The 27,721-nt window shown below is 36.4% G+C and overlaps 1 protein-coding gene across 4 annotated transcripts in view; it reads left to right on the top strand.

The window, feature by feature from the left end:
• The window catches only part of LOC306650414 (zinc finger protein 738-like), a 183,797-nt gene that overhangs the window by 3,642 nt on the left and 152,434 nt on the right, over positions 1–27,721 (top strand). For 2 of the 4 annotated variants that reach the window (XM_079122461.1, XM_079122459.1), the window contains exon 2: positions 13,847–13,973. The exons of 1 other annotated variant lie outside the window; for it this stretch is intronic. In XM_079122461.1, the coding sequence (XP_078978587.1) occupies positions 13,847–13,973 (127 nt within the window). Of the gene's footprint in view, positions 1–13,846; positions 13,974–14,360; positions 14,478–27,721 lie in introns of those variants that run through there. One more of the 4 variants, XM_079122458.1, reaches the window with a different exon arrangement.

The following is a 27,721-nucleotide window of genomic DNA, read 5'->3' as shown; positions in this document are numbered from 1 at the left end:
AGACAGGAGTCTTTGGTCTTGGTGAAGAATATATTGCCTTATTTCTATTTGTGAATCTCGTTCTCAATGGACCGCACAGTGTGGCCTTTCTGGGCTTTTGTGCCCTCCTTCTGTATATTTATTTGTAGATAGGACACACTTCTCTTGTGAACTTTTCCTTTCAGTTCTCATATATTCTTAGCCTACTGGACTTCCACACTGATGCAAATTAAAACTCCTTAATATGCAGGAGGTAGCCAGATGCAGTATACATGCAGGTTACACGTGTGTGCTGTGTTCATACATGTGGTCCATTGTCTTCTTGGAATTCACTTATGAAACATAAGAACTAGGATATAATCAATATATATTTATGATAGCAGTAGAAGGAAGGACAGGGCCACTTTGAGCAGTGATCCTGACTGTGTAGGAGGAACACCATGGGGCTAATACATCTTTAACTGCATTCTATGTCCCCCTCCTCCTTTCTCCTTCTCTATGCTTTTCCCCTCCTTCCCTTCTATAGTATTAAGAACACTAAGGATGATATTATTACTAAAAAATTTATAAGTGCATGTTACTTTATTGCAAACTAAGCAAAGAATTTTACAGCAAAGATCAAGAGGTTATTTATCTTATATAATTAAAACTGCATATCCATTGAAGAGTAGCACCCCACTTCACCCTAACCCAGTACCATGGCAACCAACATGGTTGCTTTCTGTTTTCATGACTTTTTTTTTTTTTTTTTTTTTTTTTTTTGTACCAGGAAAAGGACCTGGGGGCACTTAACCACTGATCCACATCCCCAGGATTTTTTGTATTTTAGAGACAGAGAGTCTCACTGAGTAACTTAGGGACTTGCTAAGTTGTTGAGGCTAGCATCAAATTCATGATTCTTCTGCCTCAGTCTCCCAAGCTTAGGTGTTTCATAAATTTGATAGTTTTAAATACCTAATGTATGTGGCTTTATACAGTATCTGTCCTTCACTTACCATAATTCCAGTCTTCTTAATATTGTCTCAAATGCCAGGATTTAAATCTTTCTAAGGGCCAAATAATACACTCTTTATTCATCTGTTGTGAACATAAATTGTTTCTATAACTTGGCTCTTGTGCTTTGTTATCAACATGTAAGTGGCGATATCTCCTAGAAATCCTGACATCAATTTATGTAGATATATAGCCTGAAGAGGGATGGTGATAACATATGGTCATTCTGCTTTTAAATTTTGGTGCAAATTCCATGCTGATTTCCATAACTGCTATACCATTTTATATCCCCACCAATAATATTCAAGCATGTCAGTTCCTCTGTATCTTCTGTAGCAGTTCTTTTTCCTCTTTTGATAGTCATCATTCTAACAGGTGTGAGGTGGTACTGTGAACTTGTTTTCTTTTTACTGTTTTTTATGGACAAATTACAAGTGTCCTATTTATCAGTAGCAGTAATTTTCAAATACTGTGTGATTTTAAAGAATCAATTTGATCAATATCTATATTCATTGTATTTTTAATATGCATTACTAGATGATTAGTTGAAAAAGAGCATCTGTCCCTTCCTGTGGCCCATTTGTATGTCTTCACTGGATAAATTTCTCTTGGATTCATTTGCTGTTTCTGTTTATTTCTGGAACCAGATCTTGAACTAAGGGTGTTTAAACACTGAACCACATCCCAGCCCTGTTTATTTTAAATTTTGAGACAGGGTTTAAATAGGTTGCTAACAGTCTCACTAAGTTGCTGAGGATGGCCTTGAACCTTCTGAGGCCCAGCCTCCAGAAGCACTGAAATTACAGCAAGTGCTACTGTGCCCAGCTCCTCTGCTGGTTTTTAATTAGGTTATTTATTATTATAGAGTTCTAGGGATTATTTATGCATTTTGGATATTTTGCTCTTCTGAGATGATGTTCAAGAAATTTCTCCTCTTCTTTTGGTTGAATCTTTTCTGTGTTCATGCTCTACTTTTCTGTGTAGAAGCTTTGTGTTTAATAAAATTACACCTATTTATGCTTTAGTCCCCTGTCCTTTTGGTGTCATAGCCAAGAAAACATTCCTAAAGCAATGTTATGAAGGTTTTCTTCTGTTTTTCCTCTGTATATTTTCCTCAAAAGCTCATTATTTTTTTCTCTTATTTTAGATTGAAACATATTAACTTCACCTGCTTATAGAATATAGCATATTTTGATACATGTAACTGTGTAGTGATCAAATCAGAGTGAAGATGATATTTGTCTTCCTAGGAGGATGGGGAGAGAGTGGTAAATGGGGCTCCAATATGTTCTCCTAGGAATTTTATAAATTCAAGTTTCATGTTTACATTTTTAGGCACTTAGTGTTGATGTTTTGGTATGGTGTAAGAAAAGGTTCTGATTTCTTTCTTCCCCACATAGTGTCCTCAGCATTATTTCTTAAACAGATTATCTTTTCTCTATTTTATATTAGTGCCCCCTTGTCAAAGAGGAGCTGACAGCATGTGTCTGGGCTTATCCATGTTCTCTTTCATGTGCAGTGGTCTGTATGTCACCTCCTATTTCAGAGCCATAGTGTTTCTATTACTATAGCATTGTAATATATTTTGAAATTGGGAAGTGTGGAAGTGTGATGCTTTCAAGTCTGCTTTGACTGTTCAGGGCCTATCTTAGTCCATTTGTGCTGCTCTACCTGTAGATTATAGATCAGGTAATCTTTACAGAATACAAATATATTTTTCTCAGTGTTCTTGGGACTTGGAGTTAAAAATCATGGCACCATTATCCAGTTATTGAGAATACAAGTGACATGTAATTTTGGCAAGAATGTCAGAATAAAGGATGTCAGATTAAAGGTACACTCATACATTGCTGGTGGGACTGTAAATTGGTGCAACCACTCTGAAATGTAGTAGTAAGATTTCTTAGAAAACTTGAAATGGAACCATCATGTGACCTAGTTATCCCATGCTTAGATATATACCCAAAGGACTTAAAATGTGCTTACTACAGCCACATCAATGTTTATAGCAGCACAATTCATAATAACTATGCTTTGAAACCAATCTAGGTGTCCTTCAACACATGAATGGATAAAGAAAATGTGACATATATATACAATGAAATATTACTCAGTCATAAGAATATGACTTTTGCTGGTAAATGTACAGAGGTGGAGAACATGATGCTAAATAAAATAATCCAGCCCCCCAAAATATCAAGGTTGAATGTCCCTTTTGACATTCAAATGCTAACACAAATAAGAGACAGTGAGGAGTGGAAGAATAGAAGTTCATTGGATTAGACAAAGGGAAATGAAGGGAAGGGTCTGAGGTGGGTATAGGAAAGAGAGGTAATGAATAAGACATAACTTTCCTATGCCCACATATGAATACACAGCCATTATAAATCCACATCATGTTCAACCACAAGAATGGAATTCTAATTAGGTTAGGTTACAGTACACATTCGTCAAAAATGTGAAAATACACTGTACTGCCATGTACATCTAAAAATATCAAATAGAAACATAAACTAAAAACATCAAAAGAGTTGCCATCATCAGGTTAGGACCTTTTGCTGCAGCAAGAGACACACAGACTCAAGAGGAATGTATCTTGCATTTGCTGTGGCTTCTTCCAGCTTCCACTTTTTCTTCCTAATTCCTCAGCCTATCAGGCAGTACTACCCATATTCAGGTTGTGTCTCCTCCCTCAGTCTGCTGTCTCACATGCAAGTATCTTTGGAAATACCTCACAGTTGTACCCAGAAGTCTCTCAACCCTAGGCATTTCCTAGGCATCTCTCAATCAAGCTGACTATCCAGATCAACTCTCACATACACATACCAAATAAGGAGATTTAACAGAGAAAGCATGTATTCATGTCATCCAGAAAGAAGGTCTGCCTTGCTACAAATTACCATGTGTGCATTGTCTCATGTTAAGTGTACTTAGGAATCACAGAGTAATCGCATATTTCCTCTCCTCCCTGACACAGATTTCAAAAGAGATAATGATAGGTTTTTCATTACTGAAGAAGATCAAAGGACTGATGGTTCCATAGCCATTGGCCATAGACATCTAGGCACAATAATGAATTGGTTTACTTTTCCACATAATTTTTAAGAGGAACATAATGCAATCCATAAGGTACATGGTGACAGAAAACACATGAGCAGCAGAATGATCCTGGTGACCCTCTGTCCTGGCAATGCTTTTGTAGACAGGCTGGTGCTTTGAAGATGCCTCACATGCCAGAACAAGTGAACCACCATGGACCCACTTGAGAGGACCATGAACCCTATGAAAAAGACACATTCTGGATTCAAAGTCCAGTACCCATTCCTCCATTAAAAGAAAAAATGCAAAGCACACTTTGAGCAAAGAACTATCTTTCATGAGTACAGTATTCTCAAAATATGACAGTAACAAAATGAGAAAATGCTTAGAGAAAATGGCATAAGACTCCAGGCAAATTTGTTCAAAGAAAATATGATCCAGGGAAAATCAACCAGTGTCCTTAGTCATAGGGATTTGAGAATTATGATGGTGAGCAAATGGTCAAAACAAGAGACTGGTACATCCAAGGCCCAGGACAACATTTAGCAAAGAGAAAATATTGACACACAGTACCTTGGATGAATCCCTAGAAATTAACACTAAATATCCAAAAGCTTACAAACTGCTAGAGTTCACTCAAGCAACACTGGTGAGAGGATCAGGTCATACCATGGAGAACAGCTTCAAGTCTATCAGGTGTTAAGCATGTGGCAGGGCTGGCAGGGGGAAGAGGTGACAAGAGGGACACAGCAGAGCCCCTCAGCACTGGAGGCCTTCTTCCTCCTGACTGTGATGCTGTCAGTACCTGATGAGTCCACAATGATTTTTCAAGACAAGGAATATTGGGTAAAGTGCACATGGGTCTCTCTCCATTTCTGACTTGATGTACATCTCCATTAACTCAATATAAAACACTTAATTCTTTTAATGTGCATCAGGCTCCAGGACAAAGGAAGATAACCCCACTCACATGGTGAGAATTATTGAGTTATCCAGAGATGAATGGACCAAGCACAGAGCCTGGCACAGAGGTGAACTCCCACTTGGCTGTCAGAGATGAGCAGTGCTCAGCCACAAGGTGGTTGGTGGGGAGTACAGAGCCAGGGCAGACAGGGCTGGTGAGGGTCATATGGCTGTCAGTAGTGGGCCACACTCAGTCTCAAGGAGGTGTGTGGGGCAAGGATACTCGAGGCATTTATGTCTGGTGAGGGTCAGACATGGTGGGTGACAGGAGCACATAGATAATTTCCACATTTCTCCCTGTACAACTGAATTACTGGAGTATGATTTTCTAAGCAGGTGTGGGGTGAAGGGTAGGTTGATGGAGAAGGGCCTAGTTCTGGATATGGTGAGTTTGTGTGGTGAGTTTGTGTGGTGAGTTTGTGTGACACTATAGCTGTCATCTCTCAGCTGTATATGGAAGACTGGCATTCATAATTCACCCCAGGAGTGGAAATTTAATGGAGATTCACCCTCTTGGTTAGGGTAAAGGCATAAGTCTCACACAGGAAATACAGAGCCAAAAGAAGGAAGCATGCAGTTTAAATTTCTCAAGCCAAGAGGAAGACATTTTAAGAAAGATCCAGTGACCAACAGTGACCTCACAGCAGTAAGACACAAACAAGCATAAATTCCAATCCCTAGAATTGGTGAAGTGGGTGTCACTGGTGATGTGGAGAATATAACTATGGTCAGAGAGAAAGCTAAGTTTTAGCCAGAGGGGTCTGAGAAGACAAAGTGAACAGTAATCATGTGGATCTTGAAGCAGATAAGAAAGCAGCAGAACAGGGGGTGCTGAGGCATAGGGGGACTGTGAATATGAACTGGATGAGCAGTGAGGAAAGAGGCACAAGATTCCTGGCCTGAGGTGCAGGCATGGTTGCGGACAGAGATTTCCACCTACTAGGATCTATGCACAGGGAGTAGCATCAACTAGGCAGGAAACCACCACTCATCCACTCTGAGGGAGATGGGAAGGTGTCTTGGAATTTGGAACTGCAGTGTGACACATGAATTTGGCTGTTTTTCTGAGGTAGAACAGATTGGAAACCCGAGCATTATAAGAGCTGACAGGCTGTGGTTTTACAGACTGACACAGCAGTGCTTCTTATGCACATTTGACCATAGAGGCTTGCAGTGAATGCACGTACCTGTAGCAAGATATTCACAGTAGAAGAAGCAGGAGTCAAATAGAAGGGTCAGAACCATCCCCTTTAAGCTTAGTGCAGTGTAAGTTCCTGAGGTGTATGAGCTGAATTCCCTAGGCTGTTGATAAGTTTGTACCCAGATAAGAAATGTAAAATGTACCCACCAAGAGAACTCTGCCATCTGCCTTGCCTTGGTGTACCACAAGCTTGCTTATGTACAACATTAAAAGTCCTGCTATTTATGGGGCTCAGTCTACAGGAATTACCTTTCTGAGTCCTGGCGCCACTAGTAAGCTTTCTTCCAGATCCTGGTGTTCTGACCCTCATTTCTCACTACATTTTGTTATTTTGATGTTCATTGTGAATTGGGAAGGCAAGATAACCTGCACAGGTAGCAGAGTAGGGTCCCCTGGGAGTAATTTTCTTTATGACTACCACCTAGCCCCATGTTTGGGACAGAGCTAGTAAGTACATTCATTGACTTTAGGGTTTAATGTTCCCTTAATGCAGTAATTCATTACAACCAACCAACAACTTCCTCATGTTAGCTACCAGGGAATATACTGCCTATATTACTTTCCCTGTATCTTTAAATCTGTTGAACTCAGGGCCACTGCCAACACTGTGGCTCTGGACTGATAGAAGTGACTCTGAAGGCACAAGAGGAAGGGAAAGGAGCAGAGGATCCAGAGACAATTTTCAGTCCTTGCCTCCTGTGCAGCATACCCTTCTGTGGTGACTATAGCCCCCAGCCCTGAAAGTCCACTCTCATGATAAACAAACCGTACAAACTTTGAAACTGGTTGAGCTTCCAGGGAGACTGACTGGGGTAAATGTGCTGAATGCACTTGATGTCCTCACCTGTCCTGGATTCCCCGATTGACTGCACCCACCCTCAATCGCCTGCATCCATACAGCACCATGACTTACTCTGGGGGAGGTGGTTGATTTCCTCAGTCATCCAGAGAGCACCACCCAGCTCATTTCTAGGCTACCAGTTTGGACCAAAGTGAGCCCAAATTTGGAGGTAAGAATAGGTTTAGGAGATGGCAGCAAACTCTCCCTGTGCACATGCTCTTGTTGCCTGAGAACATGGCTGTCTCCTGACCCTAAGCCAGAGATCCCTTTTGTAGAGTGAGGGGCCTCCATTCCTGCAGGAATACCCTGGCAACACTGAGAAGGTGGTGGAAGGATGTTGAAGGCTCCAGGCTGGTGGAATGAAGTGAAGGGTCTGTGGCCCTCAATGGCAGGTGGATTATTTATAAAGGTTAGACAGCAAGGCACCCAAAGGCAGTTGGTTTTTTATTCATTCACAAAATTTTGAGGTTCACAATGTGAGAATCTCACTCCAGTCATAGGAACTTCACCCACTCCTGTTTGTATAACCAAATTTCCTCCCTAACTCTTTCTCTCCCAGGAACTGTAAGTGGGTTCAAAGTCTGCTCCCTTCACTTCCTTCAATATCCAATGTGAGTCTGGCTAGAATGCAATGCTGGAGTGTGTAGTTGGGACCAGTGAATCCATAAAATTGTGCAGATGGTCATCATCACCATGAACCTGGCTTTTAATTTCTGGATTGTATGGGTTCCATGATCCCCATAGACATCAAAACCCAGGGATGCAAATGTTCTTTATAGGAAATGGCATTGTGTTTGCATGTAACCTATGCACACCCTTCTGTGAATGTTAAACCATCTCTAGATTGCCTATAAAACCCAGTACAGCATAAATACTCTGGAAAATGTTAGGCGGTATGGCCAAAAAAAATTATGTGTTTATTTAGGACACATGGAATCCTTTGTGAATATTTAGGATGAGATTGTGGAACCTGCAGATTCAGAGGGTCTACTGCACCCTAAACTCCTGAGAGACATAAATGTCTAATCATTGGAACTTGGCCAAATCAGGAGGGGCCACCTCAGCCTAAGGGAAGTGGAGCTTACTTCCTTCACACCCCAGTGCTCTGGGTGAGGCAGTATAAATTTACCATTAAATGATATAATAATAAATTGGTGACAAGTGGGGCTATTTCTATCATTTTCCCAATAAGGTCACATAATCCACACAAAATATTGAGGCTAAAAAGGATAAGAATATTTAAGATAAAGCTTGAACGTCTTTAGATTGTTGTAAGCAAAGCTTAATGGCCAATTCTGGTGCAAGTTCATAATACCAGAATTGATATAAGGCCATGATCAGTGAAGAAAGGGTTCAAGAGGGTTCAGAAAAGGAGGACTCTTTTGGAAATTGGTGTAGAGACCATTTGTTTATGTTCTGGCTGAGAAATTGTCTGCAGTTTGCCTGTGTCTGGAGACTTTCTATGAGGCTGATTTTGGAAGCAATGGACTTCTTATTCTGTTGGAAGAAATGTGTAGGCAACACAGCATTTAGTAAGTGGCATGGATATTTTGGTGGCTTTTAGCCTAATTTATTGTGATAATCAGGAGCAGGAAGCAGAGCAGAATGATTTTAAAAACATGGATTGGAAAGGCAGGATTAAAATTAGGCCTAAGGAAGTAGCTTTTAGACATTACTTCCACTAAAGCAATGCTAAAGACTATGTCTAAAGATGAAGAGAAAGGTGACTTTATGACCTCTCAAGAGTTGACATGACCACATCCATCTCAAACTCAAGGGAGTAAAAGTGAAATTCTCTTGAGAAGGGACCAGTGGGGCACCCTTCTTGCACAAGGGGCCCTAGGAATTATTTTCAATGTGCTCAGCCACTTAGACCCTCAGAGGCTGCTGTAGCAAAGACCCCTGGAGGCCAGGCTACTGTTAAAGATGGCAGAAGACTATGGAATCAACCACAGGTTGCTGGTTTGGCAGGAATACAAGATGCTGGAGTTAGGGAGTCACGGAATCTTTCACCAAGATTTCAAAGGAAGATCTGAGAGGTCAGGCAAAGTGCAACAGGATTGGAGTCCCTGTGGGCATCCTCTGAGAAGTCAAAATGTAGAGATGTGAGGAGAGAATCAAATGTGCAGTAGAGATCGCTGAGATTAATAAATGTCAGTAACATGAAATATTGTCATAGGAAACCTACAGGAATAGATCAAAGATAAGTCAGCAGAAAGGTCATGAGCTACAAAAAACAAGGCCACGGAGGTAGAGCTACACAAACCCTTTGGAGAAAACATCACAATGCCATGTGGCCAAGATTCTGGACATGAAGCTAAAGGACATGTTTGACCAACTGGATTTCAGTCTTGCTTTGATCCCGTCCTTTCTTTCTATGCCCCTAAAAATTGAAATATTTACTCAGTTCTTTTATATGGTGGATATTTGTAAATTTCTTTTAATTTTACAGGAGCTCACAATGCAAGATTGCCTTGAGCCTCAAAGACTTTGGACTTGAATTTCAGTAATCTTGGAACTCTTGAGACTATGGGGGCCCTTGGAAATGAACTAAATATATTTTACATTGTCAGATAGCTGCAAATTTTGGGGGATGTGAGATATCCTCCTAAAGCTTACATGTGAAAGAATGCAAGAAGGTTCAGAGGAGAAATGAATGGGTTTTGAGAGTCTTAATCTGTGATTTTAATTTAGTAGTAACTAAAGTGGTAGGGTGTGACTGGATGAGATTGGAATTGGGATATGGCATTGGGGTACGGCTTTGGAATATATTTTTTTTTTTTTCCTGCAGAGTGGAGACTGTCTGCTTCCTGATAGCAATGTGAGCTGTTTTTCTCTGCCACATTCTTTCACTATGATGTTCAATCTCACCTCAAACCTTGAGGATTGGAGCCAGCCTTCTATGGACTAAGACTTCTAAAAGTATGAGCGCTCAATTAAACTTTTTCTCCTCTACAATTGTTCTGGTCAGATCTTTTAGTCACAGCAGCAAAATAGCTGACCAAAACAATCATATATTGTAGTACTTGGCAAATCCTAGAATTGCTCACATAAGATTTACTATTTACTAAGTAAATAATTACTGTGTAGATAGCAAAAAATAATTACTATGTAGATAGCAAAAAAATGACACACATGTTTTCTGAAAAAGATAGATACTTGTGCTTTTCCTCTTGGGATAGATTGTAAATGCCCTACATATTAGCTTCCTCCTAAAAACATAAACATTGAGATTGGGTAGGCATGGTCATGCAGAACAATTGTGGTTTCTCTAGTTGTATATGAAGTAGAGACACAATTTGTGTAATCATACATGTATATAGGGCAATGATGTTTGTCTCATTCTGTTGTTTTTCCTTCCCCTCATCCCATCCTACCAAATGGTTGTTTCATTCCAAGTTTCTAAGGAATCTCCACACTGCTTTCCAGAGTGGCTGCACTAATTTGAAACCCCACCAGCAATGTATGAGTGTATCTTTAACCCCACATCCTCACCAACACCTATTGTTGCTTCTATTCTTGATAATAGCCTTTCTAGTAGCCCAATCAATAAATGGGCTAAGGAAATGAGCAGACACTTCACGTAAGAAATGCAAATCAAAACTACACTAAGATTCCATTTCATACCATGCATTTTTACCTTGCAAACTTTTACTTCCCTACTTTTTATTTTTATGTGAACATGTCTTATTTTAGTTTATTTCCTTTAAAGAATAGTTAATTTATAACCATTTATATTAGGAACTTCCTCTCAATTTTTACACTTCAGTTTTATTCATGTGATGGATTCATGACTTGTAGTGTTGAACATATTTTCTTTTTGACATGTGAATGTGTCAGTACACTAGATTTGCATCGGTGCTATTGTTGAGTCATTAGAAATTGCTAAAGAAGTAAACTGTACTTATTTTTCTATTTCTATATTTCATCTGGATGTTCCATCAACTTCAAGAATTAATAAAGTACACATTAAAACAGGATTCTATTCATTGTCTATGGTAACATAAAGATTTGAAAGAGCATAATTAGAAGAGACTCACTCTCCATTGCATTCTGGGAACCCATATCTTGCTTTTATTGGCCACTTTTTATCTCCATGAGTCTTGTGAAGACTTGTTTTTTTGCGCTCCTGCCTAGAGAGGTAAGGATGAAACTACCTCATTTGGCAAATTAGTCAAAAGTTGGAGCAATGAATTATGGGTCTTATCTGACCAGGCATCAACTCTGATGTTCCTGGAAACCCCGATCAATCCATTCCACAGCTGCTTTCTCAAAGCAGTCACCACCCTCATCCTGCCACCTCTGCCCATTCTCACTACAGGAAGTTTTCCAAAGTCCTCAGCCAGCAATAAGTTCATCAACTCTGTGCATATCCAAACACTTTGAGGGATGGGGATGAACCAGCTCACCTCAGAATCCAGATGGGTTCTGTCCACCATGGTGTCCTGTCCAACCCTGTGCTACCCTGACCATCACTCTCCCAGGCTGCTCACCATGTACTTAATGGGGCTGAATCAGTCTCACACTGGGGACAGGTTGGGGCAAGTGTTTTTATTCCCCATATGGCTTCATCTGCTCATGCATGATGGATTTGAACTGTTGTCCCTTATTGCATTGCAGATTCTCATGGTCTTAGGAGTTTCTTGTTATCCAGTCATATCCTGCCATATGGGCCTCTGGTTCCTCTGAACTTTCTAGAGCCATGGGCCAAGCCCTCACTTGGTACCAGCACTTTTCCCTCTGTCCATCTTCCCTGGAAAAGTCTGGGTCAAGTGTAACTTGGGGAGCTTTTCCACACTGCCACTGGGTTCAGCCCATCATTTCCTTTACTGTGCAAAACATGCTCTCCACCATATTAACATAGAGAATCAGCAAAAAATTGACATAATGAGCTAGGAACAGATTCTAGCTGGAAACTCATGTTCTCAGAATCCATCTTTCTTCATCTTTCCATTCAATGGCTTTGATCATGGCCGTTACATATCCCATGGGGACAAAATTGTGTGAGCACAATTTACTGATCTTTCCCTCAGTTTTACATGATAATAATAAATGCCATTAATCTTGATTCATCTGGCATCTCTTTCATTAAATCAGAATTGCTTTCTCATAGTTTATGTTAAAAAGATATATAATATATTAAAGCAATCCAGAAAAAAAGAAAAAAGCAGAGACTCACTGTCTAGAAGAGTGAACTGTCTATTGATCTACCCTTTTAGCACTTACATAGCATGGAACTCATACACAAAGCAAGCTTCAAGTAAAAGTATTATCCAAAGAAGTTTGACATTATGCTTTACTTTTTCTTTGATTTTGCTTTGTTGTTGCCACTCATATCGCAGCAATGATGGTGTCCTCTTTTGTGCATTGACTCTTTCTACCAAATCTATCTGCCAGATTCTTCCCAATAAAGTTAGTAGATTTCTTTTTATCATTAAGTATCTCCTCAGAATTTTTCTAAATAATCTGTATAAACCACCATATCTTACATAGAAACTCTTCTTTCTTTTGAATTTCTCTTTACTTGTGACTTGGTTTTGAGAACAAGAATTCATTTTTGTTTACTAGACATATTGTCTTTGTAACTGGAGGTTAGAAGCAAACCAAATTTTTGTATATTTTCATTTTATTCCACATCAGGTTCAAAAGTGTAAGCATTCTAAGCTCTCTATATTTTCAGTAAAATAAATAGTAAAAAATCCCATTTCTAAGTGCATTAAACTTCTAAAATATAGCTCAGAGATGAAAGTGAAAAATACCAAAGAAAACACAAGATTCAGAAATTGTAGTTCTTTATATTTTGTTCTTCAATGTGTGTCTCTTGGTACTGTCATAAAAAACAAAGGATCAACCTCAAGTTTATTAATAATTTTACACAATTGAACATATTTTCTTATATTTACATGAAGTCTGTTGTTATAATGTATAAAATTGCAATTTTAACATATGTGTTCAAATGTATCATTTGATCAAATTTATTTCACTGTCTTCTCAATTATTTTCCATTACTTTCCTCAGTTATAATAACTGTCAATAACTGTTTTGAAAATTCTTTTAATTTCATACTTTATTTTCACCTTTATGTTCCTTTTTATGAGTTATAGGCCACGTAGACTTGCAAAAAAATCAGGCATAGCATTAATTGGCTATTTCACAAAAAGCCCTCAAAGATTTAAAAACAAAAACTATTATCACTTTCAGTAGGTTATTTTGGGTATATGCATTAAGATGTTAAAAACTCTTAGAGTGAAATGATGCTAGCTACTTACTATTACAGCAAAATGCACTGGTCACTTAAAATATTTGAATTAAAATTCATCAATGAACGCTTCCCTTACTGTTCAACCTCATTGCTATTCAAGAGAATTTCTTGGACCAGTGGAATTGGCATGACTAGAGAGTTTGCTGCATATTGAAAAAGACAGATCCCATTCCAGGCCTATTGAATTTATCTAAATTTTAGCAACATGTCCAATCTGAGTTTTTGCTTATTTAAATTTATTAACTAATCTTCTATTTCACTGTAACTTTCTCATCTGAGAAATATAAATAATTTATTTTATAATATATATATATATATATATAGCACCCAAATGTATATTCTTATGTTCATCTTAATTTTACTTATATCATTCTCTTTCCCCAGAGTTATATGTTAGACAACTATGCTTTGTTAAAAATTATCTTAGTGAATATTTGAATTATCTCATTGAATATTTGAATAATCTTATCTCACCTTTATGAGAGCAAGTTCTCTGAACTTTTATTTGGTCAAATTAAAAGCTCTGTCAATGATTACATGATCAATTTGCCATTTACATTTATTTCAGGAACAATTGACATTCAGGGATGTAGCCATTGATTTCTCTGAAGAGGAATGGGAATGCCTGGACCCTGCTCAGCAGAATTTGTACAGAGATGTGATGTTGGAAAACTACAGAAGCCTGGTCTTTCTGGGTGAGTGAGCTTCCCTTCAGAATTCTTAATTCACTATCAATATTGAATGTCTTTCCTTTGTAGAATATCTCTTGGTAGTTTCTGCTGTGCTGAATGAGTTTTAGATATTTACACTCATGGAAATAGATTAGGAAATTGTTGGAATAGACAAGAAAATATTAATTATATTTCCTTTTATTTTTACCCTCATTTTTTCTTGATATGATATACACCCTTCACTTCAGACTTGTCATATAATTCAACAGTATACTATATTGTGAACTACACCTTAAAGGCTGATGTATTTCCTTCTCTTTAATTTTTTTTTCCTTTACTGTTCATAATTGAAAGCTATGCTTAGGATTTGCAGATTTAAATGCTTCTTATATATTGTAATTGGTCTGTCAGGAAGAAATATTTGGAGAAATAATTTCTCAGAATCTGGTATTATTCTAATGAACACAGTACTAGAACACAAACACCAGTAACTAAAGGGAGGGTTCCCAAAGTCATTCCATTTTCCAATAAACAGTCCTCACTCTCTCTAAGCCATCCTTGTCACCTTTCTGGGCCTAAGGAAAGAGCCATGGAAACTAACTAGACAAGAGACAGTCGTTGTTTTATTCAGTTTTTTTGCCAATATGACCAAAAACCTGACAACATAATTTTAAGGAGGAAAAGGTTATTTGGGGCTCATGGTTTCAGAGGTTTCAGTTTATAGAAAGTCAGCTACATTCCTTGGGGCTTGACATGAGGCTGAACATCATGCTGGAAGGGTTTGGTGGAGGGAAGTGATCAGAAAGCTGAGAGATATGCACTCCACAGACCAGATACAGATACAAAATGTATACCCTAGAGGCGTGCCTCTAATAACCCACCTACAGAATTCTTGATTCATTATTAGTATTGAATGTCCTTCCTTTGCAGAAAGAATACAGCTACCTATACTCAGTTAATTCTATCAAAGGATCAATTCACTGATTGGGTTGATGCTCTCATAACCCAATCATTTCACCCCCATACTGTTTAACATCATCTCACACATGAGTTTTGGGGATCCTTCATATCCAAACCATAAGAGTAACTATATAAACAGGTGCATAGATATGAAGAAACCAAAGATTAAAGATGATAGGTCCCAATGTCAAGGAGAAAAGCACATTTTAAAATGTTAATTGAGAAGCTCTAATCCAACAGAGATGAATTTTCAGAAACCTAGTTTTATTTATCTTGCAGTGATAGAAGGGACTGCCCTTCCCTAAGCTTATCATGATTCCAAACTATTTTAGTCTTCTTCTTCCTCTTAGTAATCCCCGAGTATACTTAAAGTAACAGTCAAAGTATTCCCCTTAGCCTTTTTGGGTCTGCATGACCTGACATTTCTTTATTGATTTTGAAGATGTCTAGAAATCCTGCTCACATTTGTGAATGTCTATAGATTCAACCAATACAATATATTAATATCTAAAACAGTTTCTCTAATATTATTTAAATATTTATTCATTCAAATTATCTCTTCAGGGCTTTTAATGAATGATTATGTTGGGCTTTCAGTTAATATTCTATACGATGTAATGAATGTTCCATACTCACAATTCCTGTATTTTGTGAGTATATAGTCATGACTGAAAATTATTATTATAAGGAAGGATTTTTAAGATAATATGGCTATTGATGATTTTATGGATCAAGTTTTTTTATCATTCTTGTGCCCACTTGTGTGTTCTATTGTTTAAAATATATTCTATATTCAGGAGTAAGTTTCCTCCCATTAATGATTAATGTTCTTATTTTTGTAATCTACACATTATGATTTAGTGTTAATTATCTTTACTTCATATTTTGGGACAATGTATGTTAAAGTATACATGAATCATGTGCCTGCTGTCATAAAATTACATATTCCACTTTCTTTTACAAATATTTCCCCTCTTTTGTTTATGATTGTATATTGTTTGTTGTTTCTTTACTCCATCTGGGTATTTGTGTAATTTATCTAATTAAATATTTATAGATCTATGTACACATACTAGGATTTGAAGTCGGGGATGCTATAATACTGAGCTACATCCCTAGTTTCCTTTTTTTTTTAATTTTGAAATAGGTTCTTGCTAAGGTATTCAAACTGGCTTCAAATTTGTGATTCTCCTTACCCAGCCTTCCTAGCAGCTAGAATTACTAACATGCTTATCATCTATTTAGTGATAAAACTCTTCTTTTGTCTAAGACAAAGACTCTAGCATTTTGAAGAAGCTTTTAAATATTTTTACAATTCTGTTTAGTGTATTTTAAAAATTTTAATGCAATCAGACCACATAAAATTAAACTTATTTTAATATTTTAAGTATTACTTAGTAGTATTAATTCAAATTATCTTGCACAACTTTTCTAGGAAGTTTACATCTCACAGAATTAAACTTAGATTTTCATGAAAAACAAGTGGTCATTTTTCTCAAATCACAAACACCATTCCTTGTATTTAGTGGGTTTGATTAATTTAAATGTCTCCAATAAGTAGAATCACACAAGATTTGAATTGTTATGGTTGCTTATTTCAGTAAGCATAATGTCTTCAAATGAATGAATATTATAGATGTTATGCAATTTCTCATATTTATAGTTGAAAAAAATTAAACCGTATTTTCCAAATTGCCTTTTATTGTGGCATATAAAAGAACATTATATTTTGCTTCCCCTGTTGGCCCTATTGAATGATTTAATGATTGCAACTGTGTAACTGTCTTGATTCACCCATATAAGTGAGAATTTACTGTTATGTTCCATATCTCTTCTTATCTAAGTTCCTATCAGTATTAATGTATTGAACATTTTAGCTTTTGTTATGTTCTAAAATCAGAAATCATTATTCAAATTTATTTCAATTTTGGATATTTTAAAATTATTTATAAGGATTTGGAATTCCATGGAATTTTCAAAATACTCTTTTCTGTGTTTAAAAAAATACAATATTGGGGCCTTGATAGATACTAACAGGAGTGTCTAGATCATTTGGGGAATATAGACAACTTATAATTTTATCATTCATTTCTTGAATGTTAAGTACACCATTACTACACATATTTTGAATGTTTTGAGTTTTGAATGTCTCTTCTTACTGTAGTTATGGTCAGAAAGCTATTTAAATATTGTCATTTCTTAAGATATTTTCTGCTTTTAAGCTAGTCAATCAAGAATACTTCATGAGCTATTAAGATTGAGTCTATAAGTCTACTTGGTTTATAATAATGTTGAAAATCTTCTATTCACTGTTTACCATTCTGCCTAGTTTTATTTTCTGTTACATTCATTGGGAATTGGTGTCTCCAATATTACTGTGCTACTATTTCTATTCACTCTCTCAGTATTGTCTTTCTACATTTGGAAGTATGACTGAGTTACATATGTATTTACTATCATTGTAGTGTTTTAGAAAGTGGTTGCCACATATATTTCCTACCTCTATGACACTTGACATGGTTCTGTTGATCATCCTCCATCTTGGGGCTGTAGGCATGGCATGTCTCCATGTGTAGTTGCTTTTTAATATTAATAATCAATGTATCATTAGGCACTTGCTGGAGAAACATTGGAAATGTTTTACTGTATTGGGAAACAAAATAGTGCACAATATAAATTTAGTAGTAATACATAGATTAAAATATATAAAAATAAACAATTGTAGCTATGCTCAAGTTAAAAGGAGCCTGTGATTGCTTTAGTATAATAATTCCTAAATATACATGGATAAAGAGGCATTCCTCTGAGCTTGGATGTGGTGTTGAGCCTTTGTTGCTTTCCTAGTTTTAATAGTTGATTCTAGAGATACTTTACATAATACAAATATTTAGGTTAGTCATAAATATAATTTGTGTTTTTTCTATGTTTAGTCTAATTCTTTGAGAATCAAAATAAGATCATAGTCCACAATTATATGAATTAGAATAGACTAAATAATAACCATAATTTGATTTCTTTGCCCTTTGTTAAAAATAGTAAAAGCTTTTCACTGTTAAACACTGCAGTTCATGGTGGGGGTGGTTTCTCAGAAAATCTAGTGATGTGTTTGTGCTGAAGGTTGAAAGTTTGCAGATCATGGTACCTTCAGTTTAGCTGGGAGACAAGGTTGTTTTAATTTAGCTGGGAGATAAGTTGGTTTTAATCTACCTGGGAAATAAGGTTGTTTTTGTCTGGGCTGTCATACAGAGGGAATGCGTACTATGAGAAGAAGCATAGATAGTTCTTTTGAAGGTTTTACTTATTTTAAACTAACTATAAAATGATATAATCATTACTAAAGAAAATTATCTATAAAAGGCTGGCAGAAGAATAGAGACATTCAGCCTCAGAACACTTGGTGTCTCTGTCTGCTGTTTCTCTACTGCACCAACACCTCCCATCCACCTAGGATCCCCGACCACTGCTAGGGCTGGACCCTAGCAAGTGGTCTCTTCTGTCTTAAAATAATAGTCTAGTTTGTCTCTTTTCAAAATGTTTTTACTTAAAATGTCTTTTATCTCACATAACTTTTTGCTTAATTGTTTTGAATAACATAATTGTTGCCATCTCTCATCTATTTTTTCATCTTTGCATAAAATATCCTTTTCATAACTTCATTTTACTAAAAGTGACCATAGATTTAACTAAAGTCTCATGTAGATAGCATACAGGAATTTTTATATTTAATCCTGTCAGTCATGTTTTGTGTGCTTATTGGCATTGAATAATAATCTATTATACTTAAAATTACTGAAAATAAAGAAATTATTACTGCTTCTTTGTAAGTTGTTTTCTCTATTTCTTATGATTGTTTTTCCTACTTTTTAAATTGCTTTAAATTTTGGTTAATAGATTTTTTAGTGACATGCTTTGATGTCTCACCTTATGCTATTCATATATTTTATGGTTCTTATGCCATTACATTGGGATTATATAAAATACTTTAAACTACATTATGTACTGGTAGTAAATTAACTTAAATTCCACACACACAAAAAAATCAACATCTTTGAATGTTCTCTCAATGTTATTATTAATGCACAGCTGTTTTGATAAATGTATATCAATTAACAACTTTATGATAATCTTCATATTTTTTGTCTTTCAAACTCTATAGCAAGATTGTTTTATGTACCATCATTACAGTGTAGTTGAATACATATTTTTGGATATTTGTGCTTTTGCCAGAAAGTTCTTAGATTTTAAAATATTTGTCTTGTGAAGATTTATTTTATTTTCAATTGAAAGGATTCTCTATAGTATATCTTGTAGGACAGGTTTAGAAGTAAGAAACATTTTCAGCATTTTTATATTTTGACATACTTTTTCTTTACTTTGGAAAAACAGAGTTTTGGATATGGTATTCATGGTTGTTAGATTAATTTTTTTCATTCATTTTGCTATATGTTCTGATTCTTTTCCAGAAGTCTTCTGGTAAAACAGTCAACTAATAATTATATAGAAGTATCCTTATAAGTGATACATCTCTTTTTTACCTCTCAAAAAATTTTATGCTCGTAAATTTTGAAATTTTGATTATCATGTGCTTTATTTTGAATCTTTTTGTGCTTATTCTAGTTGGAAATAATTGTGCTTCTTAAAGTTTGATGATTTTTACTTCTTCACATTTCCAATTTCTCAAACCATAGTTATTAAGGAATATTACAAGTACAATTCTTCTTCTGATTTGTTAGTAAATTTTTCTCTCAATTTTATTTATTTTAATTCTTGACCAGTACATTAAACATCAATAAAATGGCTATTTAGTCTTCTTAATAAATTTATTACTTTTACATTTCTGTGGTCTTTTCCTAGTTGTTTTATGTTGTTTTTGATCAAGCCAAGTTTCCCTTTTTTTCTTTGTGTGCTATTGTTTCCATCGAGATAGTTCTAATTAAAAACCAGCTTCCAGAGCTGAGGAGATAGCTTAGTTGGTAAAATGCTTGATTTGCAAGCACAGGGCCCTGGGTTCAATCCCCAGCACTGCAAAAAATAAGAATAAAAATTAAAAAATAAAATAAAATACAGCTTCCAGTGGATGATAATGGTTATTTTGAAAATGTTTGGAAATTACTTAATAAAAAAAGTAGGCATGGTAAAAATATACATGCATACAATCCCAAATAATTGGGAGGATGATGTAGAGGGACTGCAAGTTTTAGATGAGTTTTGTAGTTACACCCAGTATCAATACTAAACAATATGGAAAAAAAGTTGGGGGGGCTGTAGTTGTAGCTCAGTGGTAGAGCACTTGCCTAACATGTGTGAGGTACTGGGTTCAATCCTCAGCACCCCATAGAAATAAAATAAAAGCATTGCCTCCATCTACAACTAAAAAAAAAATAATTAAAAAATGAAAAAAAGGGACTGGGAAGTAACTCATTGGAAAAGTACCTCTGTATCCAATCCCAATACCTTCCCCCATAAAAGAATAGAAGAGTAAAAAAGCAAGGACAAAGTTAATTTTTACATCACTTGACTCACATGTGAAATGTGAACAAGTTGAACTTAGGAGCTATGATTTGGGGGATGTTAGGGTTTATGTTAACCAAAGTCTGCAAATTTATGTATTTTTTCTTTTTATACATTTTGATTCATTGTACACAAACAGGGTACAATTTTATTTCTCTGGTTGTACACAAAGTAGAGTCACACCATTTATGAAATCATACATGTACATAGGGTAATGATGTTTGTCTCATTCCATTATCTTTCCTTCTTTCTGCCCCTTCCCACACCTCATTTCCCTCTAAACAGTCCATCATTCCTCCATTCTTCCCTTACCCCCTTGCTGCCATTATGTATCATCAATCACTTATCAGAGAAATTAGTCAGTCTTTGGGTTTTCTGGGATTGACTCCTTTCACTTAGCATGGTGTTCTCCAGCTCCATCAATTTCCCTGCAAATTCCATAATTTTATTCTTCTTTATGACTTAATAATATTCCATTGTGTATATATACCACAGTTTGTTTATCTATTCATATATTGAAGGACATCTAGTTGTTTTCACAATCTAGTGCTTGTGAATTGGGTTACAATAAACATTTGTGTTGCTGCATCACTGTAGTATGCTGGTTTTAAGTCCTTTGGGTATAGTCCAAGGAGTGGGAGAGCTGGGTCAAATGGTGGTTCCAAGTTTTCTAAGGAATGTCCATACTGCTCTCCAGAGTGACGGCACCAGCTTTCAATCCCATCAACAATTTATGAATGTATCTTTTTCCCCATATCCTAACCATCACCTATTGTTGCTTGTATTCTTGATAATAGCCTTTCTATCTTGGGTGAGATGAAAGCTTAGGGTAGTTTTGATTTGCATTCCTATTATTATTAGAGATGTTGAATATTTTTTCATGTATCTGTTGATTACTTGTAGATCTGTGAAGTCTTAGTTTATTTCTGTAGTCCATTTATTGATTGGGTTATTTGTATTCTTGGTGTAAAGTTTTTTGAGTTCTTTATAAATTCTGGAGATTAATGCTCTATTTGAAATTCATGTGGCAAAGATTTTCTCCCACTCTATAGGCTCTCTCTTCACATTTTTTATTGTTTCCTTTACTAAGAAAATGTTTGTGTTTTAATTTTGAAAGTGGCCCATTAATTGATTCCTTCTTTTATTTGTTGTGTTTTGGGGGTCATTTTAAGAAAGTCTAGTCCTAAGCTGAAATGATCATGATGACAATTTGGGCCTACATATTCTTCTATTTGATGCAGTCTCTGATCTAATTATGAGGTCCTTGATTCATTTTAAGTTGAGTTTTGTACAGGGTGAGAGATAGGGTATTGGTTTCATGTTGCTGCATATGGATTTCCAGATTCCCAGCACCATTTGCTATATTGTTGAAGAGGCTATATTTTTTCATTTTATTTTTTGGCACCTTTGTCTAGTGTGAGATAACTGTATTTATGTGGGTTTGTCTCTGTGTCCTCTGTTCTGTACCTTTGGTCTACTTGAATATTTTGGTGCCAATACCATGCCATTTTTGTTACTTTTGCTCTGTAGTGTAGTTGAAGGTCCGATACTGTGAACCCTCCTGCTTTGCTCATTGCTTGAAATTGATCTTTTCAAATTGTGTTTGCCTCCTGATTCAGTTTTTTTTTTTATTGTAAACAAATGGGATACATGTTGTTTCTCTGTTTGTACATGGCGTAAAGGCATACCATTTGTGTAATCATAAATTTAATAGAGTAATGTTGTTTGATTCATTCTGTTATTTTTTCCCTTCCCCCTACCCCTCCCACCCCTCTTTACCCTCTATACAGTACTTCCTTCCTCCATACTTGGCCCCCTCCCTAACCCTAACTCTAACACTAACACTAACCCTTCCCTCCCCCCCATTATGTGTCATCCTCCACTTATTAGCGATATCATTCGTCCTTTGGCTTTTTGAGATTGGCTTATCTCACTTAGCATGATATTCTCCAATTTCATCCATTTGCCTGCAAATGCCATAATTTTATCATTCTTTATGGCTGAGTAATATTCCATTCTATATATATATACCACGGTTTCTTTATCCACTCATCAATTGAAGGGCATCTAGGTTGGTTCCACAGTCTGGCTATTGTCAATTGAGCAGCTATGAACGTTGATGTGGCTGTGTCTCGGTAGTATGCTGATTTTAAGTCCTTTGGGTATAGGCCAAGGAGTGGAATAGCTGGGTCAAATGGAGGGTCCATTCCAAGTTTTCTAAGGAATCTCCACACTGCTTTCCAGAGTGGCTGCACTAATTTGCAGCCCCACCAGCAATGTATGAGTGTACCTTCCTCCCCACATCCTCGCCAATACCTGTTGTAGCTCGTATTCTTGATAATCGCCATTCTAATTGGGGTGAGATGGAATCTTAGGGTGGTTTTGATTTGCATTTCTCTTACTACTAGAGATGTTGAACATTTTTCCATATGTTTGTTGATTGCTTGTAGATCTTCTTCTGTGAAGTGTCTATTCATTTCCTTAGCCCATTTGTCGACTGGATTATTTGAATTCTTGGAGTAAAGTTTTTTGAGTTCTTTATAGATTCTGGAGATTAGTGCTCTATCTGAAGTATGATTGGCAAAGATATTCTCCCATTCTGTAGGCACTTTCTTCGCATTGCTGATAGTTTCCTTTGCTGAGAGAAAGGTTTTTAGTTTGAATCTATCCCAGTGGTTGATTCTAGCTTTTATTTCTTGTGCTATGGGAGTCCTGTTAAGGAAGTCTGATCCTAGACCAACAAGGTGAAGATTTGGACCTACTTTTTCTTCTATAATCTGCAGGGTCTCTGGTCTGATTCCGAGGTCCTTAATCCATTTTGAGTTTAGTTTCGTGCATGGTGAGAGATATGGGTTTAGTTTCATTCTGTTCCATATGGATTTCCAATTCTCGCAGCACCATATGTTGAAGAGGCTATCTTTTCTCCATTGCATATTTTTGGCACCTTTGTCTAGTATGAGAAAATTGTATTTATTTGGGTTTGTGTCCGTGTCCTCTATTCTATACCATTGATCTACCTTTCTATTTTGGTACCAATACCATGCCGTTTTTGTTACTATTTCTTTGTAGTAGAGTTGAAGATCTGGTATTGCAATACCCCTTGTTTCACTCTTCCTGTTAAGTATTGCTTTAGCTATTCTGGGTTTCTTATTCTTCCAGATGAATTTCATAATTGCTTGCTCTATTTCTGTAAGGTACGTCATTGGGATTTTAATTGGAATTGCATTGAATTTGTATAGCACTTTAGGTAGTATGGCCATTTTGACAATATTAATTCTTCCTATTCAAGAACATGGAAGATCTTTCCATCTTCTAAGGTGTTCTTTAATTTCTTTCTTTAGTGTTGTATAGTTCTCATTGTAGAGGTCTTTCACCTCTTTTGTGAGATTGATTCCCAAGTATTTTATTTTTTTCGAGGCTATTGTGAATGGGGTAGTTTTCCTAATTTCTCTTTCTGAAGATTCATCACTTATGTATAAAAATGCGTTGGATTTATGGGCATTGATCTTGTAACCTGCTACTATACTGAATTCACTTATCAGTTCTAAGAGTTTTCTGGTGGAATTTTCAGGTTCCTCTAAATATATAATGATGTCATCAGCAAACAGGGATAGTTTGAGTTCTTCTTTAACACTTCGTATCCCTTTAATCTCTTTGGTTTGTCTAATTGCTCTGGCCAGAGTATCAAGAACGATGTTGAATAGAAGTGGTAAAAGAGGGCATCCCTGCCTTGTTCCAGTTTTTAGGAGGAATTCTTTCAGTTTTTCACCATTTAGAATGATATTAGCCATGGCTTAGCATAAATGGCCTTTACAATGTTAAGGAATGTTCCCACTATCCCTATTTTTTCTAGTGTTTTGAGCATGAAGGGGTGCTGTATTTTATCAAATGCTTTTTCTGCATCTATTGAAATAATCATGTGATTCTTGATTTTAAGTCTATTAATGTGGTGAATTACGTTTATTGATTTCCTGATGTTGAACCAACCTTGCATCCCTGGGATGAAACCACCTTGATCATGGTGCACTATCTTTTTAATATGTTTTTGTATGCGATTTGCTAAAATTTTGTTGAGAATTTTTGCATCGATGTTCATTAAGGATATTGGTCCGAATTTTCTTTCCTTGATGAGTCTCTGTCTGGTTTAGGTATCAGGGTGATATTGGCTTCATAGAATGAGTTTGGGAGGGTTCCCTCCTCTTCTATTTTATGGAATACTTTGAGAAGAAATATTGGAATGAGCTCTTCTTTAAAAGTTTTGTAGAACTCGGCTGAGAACCCATCTGGTCCCGGACTTTTCTTTGTTGGTAGGCTTTTGATGACTTCTTCAATTTCAGTACTTGAAATTGGTCTATTTAAATTGTTTATGTCCTCCTCGTTCAGTTTAGGCAATTCATATGTCTCTAGAAACCTGTTGATGCCTTCAAAATTTTCTCTTTTGTTGGAGTATAGATTTTCAGAATAGCTTCTAATTTTGTTTTGTATTTCAATCCTGTCTGTTGTGATATTTCCTTGTTCATTCCGAATTTTAGTGATTTGGGTTTTCTCTGGTCTTCTCTTTGTTAGTGTGGCTAAAGATTTATCAATTTTGTTTATTTTTTCGAAGAACCAACTATTTATTTTGTCAATTTTTTGTATTGTTTCTTTTGTTTCAATTTAATTGATTTCAGCTCTGAGTTTAACGATTTCCTGTCTTCTACTACTTTTGGTGCTGTTCTGTTCTTCTTTTTCTAGGGCTTTGAGCTGTAGTGTTAGGTCGTTTATTTGTTGAGTTTTACTTCTTTTATTAAATGCGCTCCAGGAAATAAATTTCCCTCTAAGTACTGCTTTCATAGTGTCCCAGAGATTTTGATGTGATATTTCTTTGTTCTCATTTACCTCTAAGAATTTTTTAATTTCCTTCCTAATATCTTCTGTTATCCATTCATCATATAATAGCATATTGTTTAATCTCCAGATGTTGGAATAGTTTCTGTGTTTTACTCTTTCATTTATTTCTAACTTCAATCCATTATGATCTGATAGAATACATGCTAGTGTCTCTATCTTCTTGTATTTGCTAACATTAGCTTTGTGGCATAATATATGGTCTATTTTAGAGATGGATCCATGTACTGCTGAGAAGAAAGTGTATTCGCTCTTGGTTGGATGGTATATTCTATAAATGTCCGTTAAGTCTAAATTATTGATTGTGTTATTGAGATCTATGGTTTCTTTGTTCAATTTTTGTCTGGAAGATCTGTCCAGTGGTGAGAGAGGCGTGTTAAAATCACCTACTATTATTGTGTTATGGTCTATTTGGTTTCTGAAATTGAGAAGGATTTGTTTGACATACATGGATGAGCCACTGTTCGGGGCATAGATGTTTATGATTGTTATATCTTGCTGATTTATGCTTCCCTTAAGCAGTATGAAATTACCTTCTTTATCCCTTCTGACTAACTTTGGCTTGAAGTCCACATTATCTGAAATGAACATGGATACTCCAGCTTTTTTGCTGAGTCCATGTGCATGGTATGTTTTTCCCCATCCTTTCACCTTTAGTCTATGGGTATCTTTTTCTATGAGGTAAGTCTCTTGCAGGCAACATATTGTTGGATCTTTCTTTTTAATCCAATCTGCCAGTCTATGTCTTTTGATTGATGAATTCAGGCCATTAACATTCACGGTTATTATAGAGATATGATTTGGTTTCCCGGTCATTCGGTTCATTTTTTAAATTTTATTTATTTATTTGTTTGACACAACTTGTTTCCTCCTTTATTTGACAATTCCTTTAGGATAATTCCTCCCTTTGCTGATTTTCTTCTTTGTTTTTCATCTCTTCCTCATGGAATATTTTTCTGAGAATGTTCTGTAATGCTGGCTTTCTTTTTGTAAATTCTTTTAGCTTTTGTTTATCATGGAAGGATTTTATTTCATGGTCAAATTTGAAGGTAAGTTTTGCTGGGTATAAGATTCTTGGTTGGCATCCATTTTCTTTCAGGGCTTGAAAAATGTGGTTCCAGGCCCTTCTAGCTTTTATGGTCTGGATTGAAAAATCTGCTGATATCCGTATTGGTTTCCCCCTGAATGTAATTTGGTTCTTTTCTCTCACAGCCTTTAAAATTCTGTTTTTATTTTGTATGTTCGGTACTTTCATTATAGTGCGCCTTGGTGTGGGTCTGTTTTAATTTTGTGTATTGGGAGTCCTATAAGCCTCTTGAACTTGATTTTCTATTTCATTTTTCAGATTTGGGAAATTTTCTGATATTATTTCATTGAATAAATTGTTCATTCCTTTGGCTTGTTTCTCTAGGCCTTCTTCAATCCCAATAATTCTTAAATTTGGCCTTTTCATGATATCACATAGTTCTTGTAGATTCTGTTCATGATTTTTTACCATCTTCTCTGTTTGTTCAACTTTGTTTTCAAGGTTAAATATTTTGTCTTCAATGTCTGAGGTTCTGTCTTCCAGGTGTTCTATCCTATTGGATATGCTTTCTATGGAGTTCTTAATTTGGTTTATTGTTTCCTTCATGTCAAGGATTTCTGTTTGGTTTTTTTTCAATATCTCTAACTCTTTATTGAAATGATCTTTTGCTTCCTATATTTGCTCTTTTAACTGTCGATCGGTGCGATCAATCAATGCTTGCATTTGCTCTTTCATCTCATCGTTTGCTTCTGTGATCATTTTAATTATGTACATTCTGAACTCCTTTTCTGTCATTTCTTCTGCCATGCTGTCACTGGGTTTTATTGATGTAACATCTAGATTTCTTTGCAGCTTTTCCTTTCCTTGTTTTCTCATATTGTTCAGCTATCAGAGGACCACTGAGATATTGCAGATTTCCTCTATTGACTTACAATGTCCCTGAAGATTTCTATATATATCCCCCCTTAGCCTTCAGTAGGCTGAAGTCTTGGAGGAAGTTGATAATGCGGTGCTCCACAAGGAAGCTGCCTCTCTAGGAGTGGTGGCCTTCAGGTGGGGTATAATCCCTGCTAGTGGGCAGAGGTGCCTCCACTTGTTGACCAATGGTCATCCAAAAGGGACCTCGGCTGTGGGCTGAGGCAAGGCCTGTTTGGGCCTGAGTCTCTGGTTTTACCATCCTTGTGGGGAAACCTCACCCAGCAGGAAAGACTCACCCGGTTTAGAGGTCTCGCTGGTCAGTTCCCTCCTAGAGGTTCCCCTCAATTTACAGCTACCGCCTGGGCTGTGCTCCCTTCCTCTGCAAAGTTCCCAGGGGCCCGGCCCTGCCTCCTGGGCCTGGAAGCCTCACCCCTTGCAGATGACTCTCCTTAGGCTGCCCTTCCTCAGA

This window comes from Sciurus vulgaris (genome assembly GCF_902686455.1).
Source record: "Sciurus vulgaris genome assembly, chromosome: 19".
NCBI lineage: Eukaryota > Metazoa > Chordata > Mammalia > Rodentia > Sciuridae > Sciurus > Sciurus vulgaris.
The sequence above is the reverse complement of the archived record's forward strand: the minus strand, read 5'-3'. Positions and strand labels throughout refer to the sequence as shown.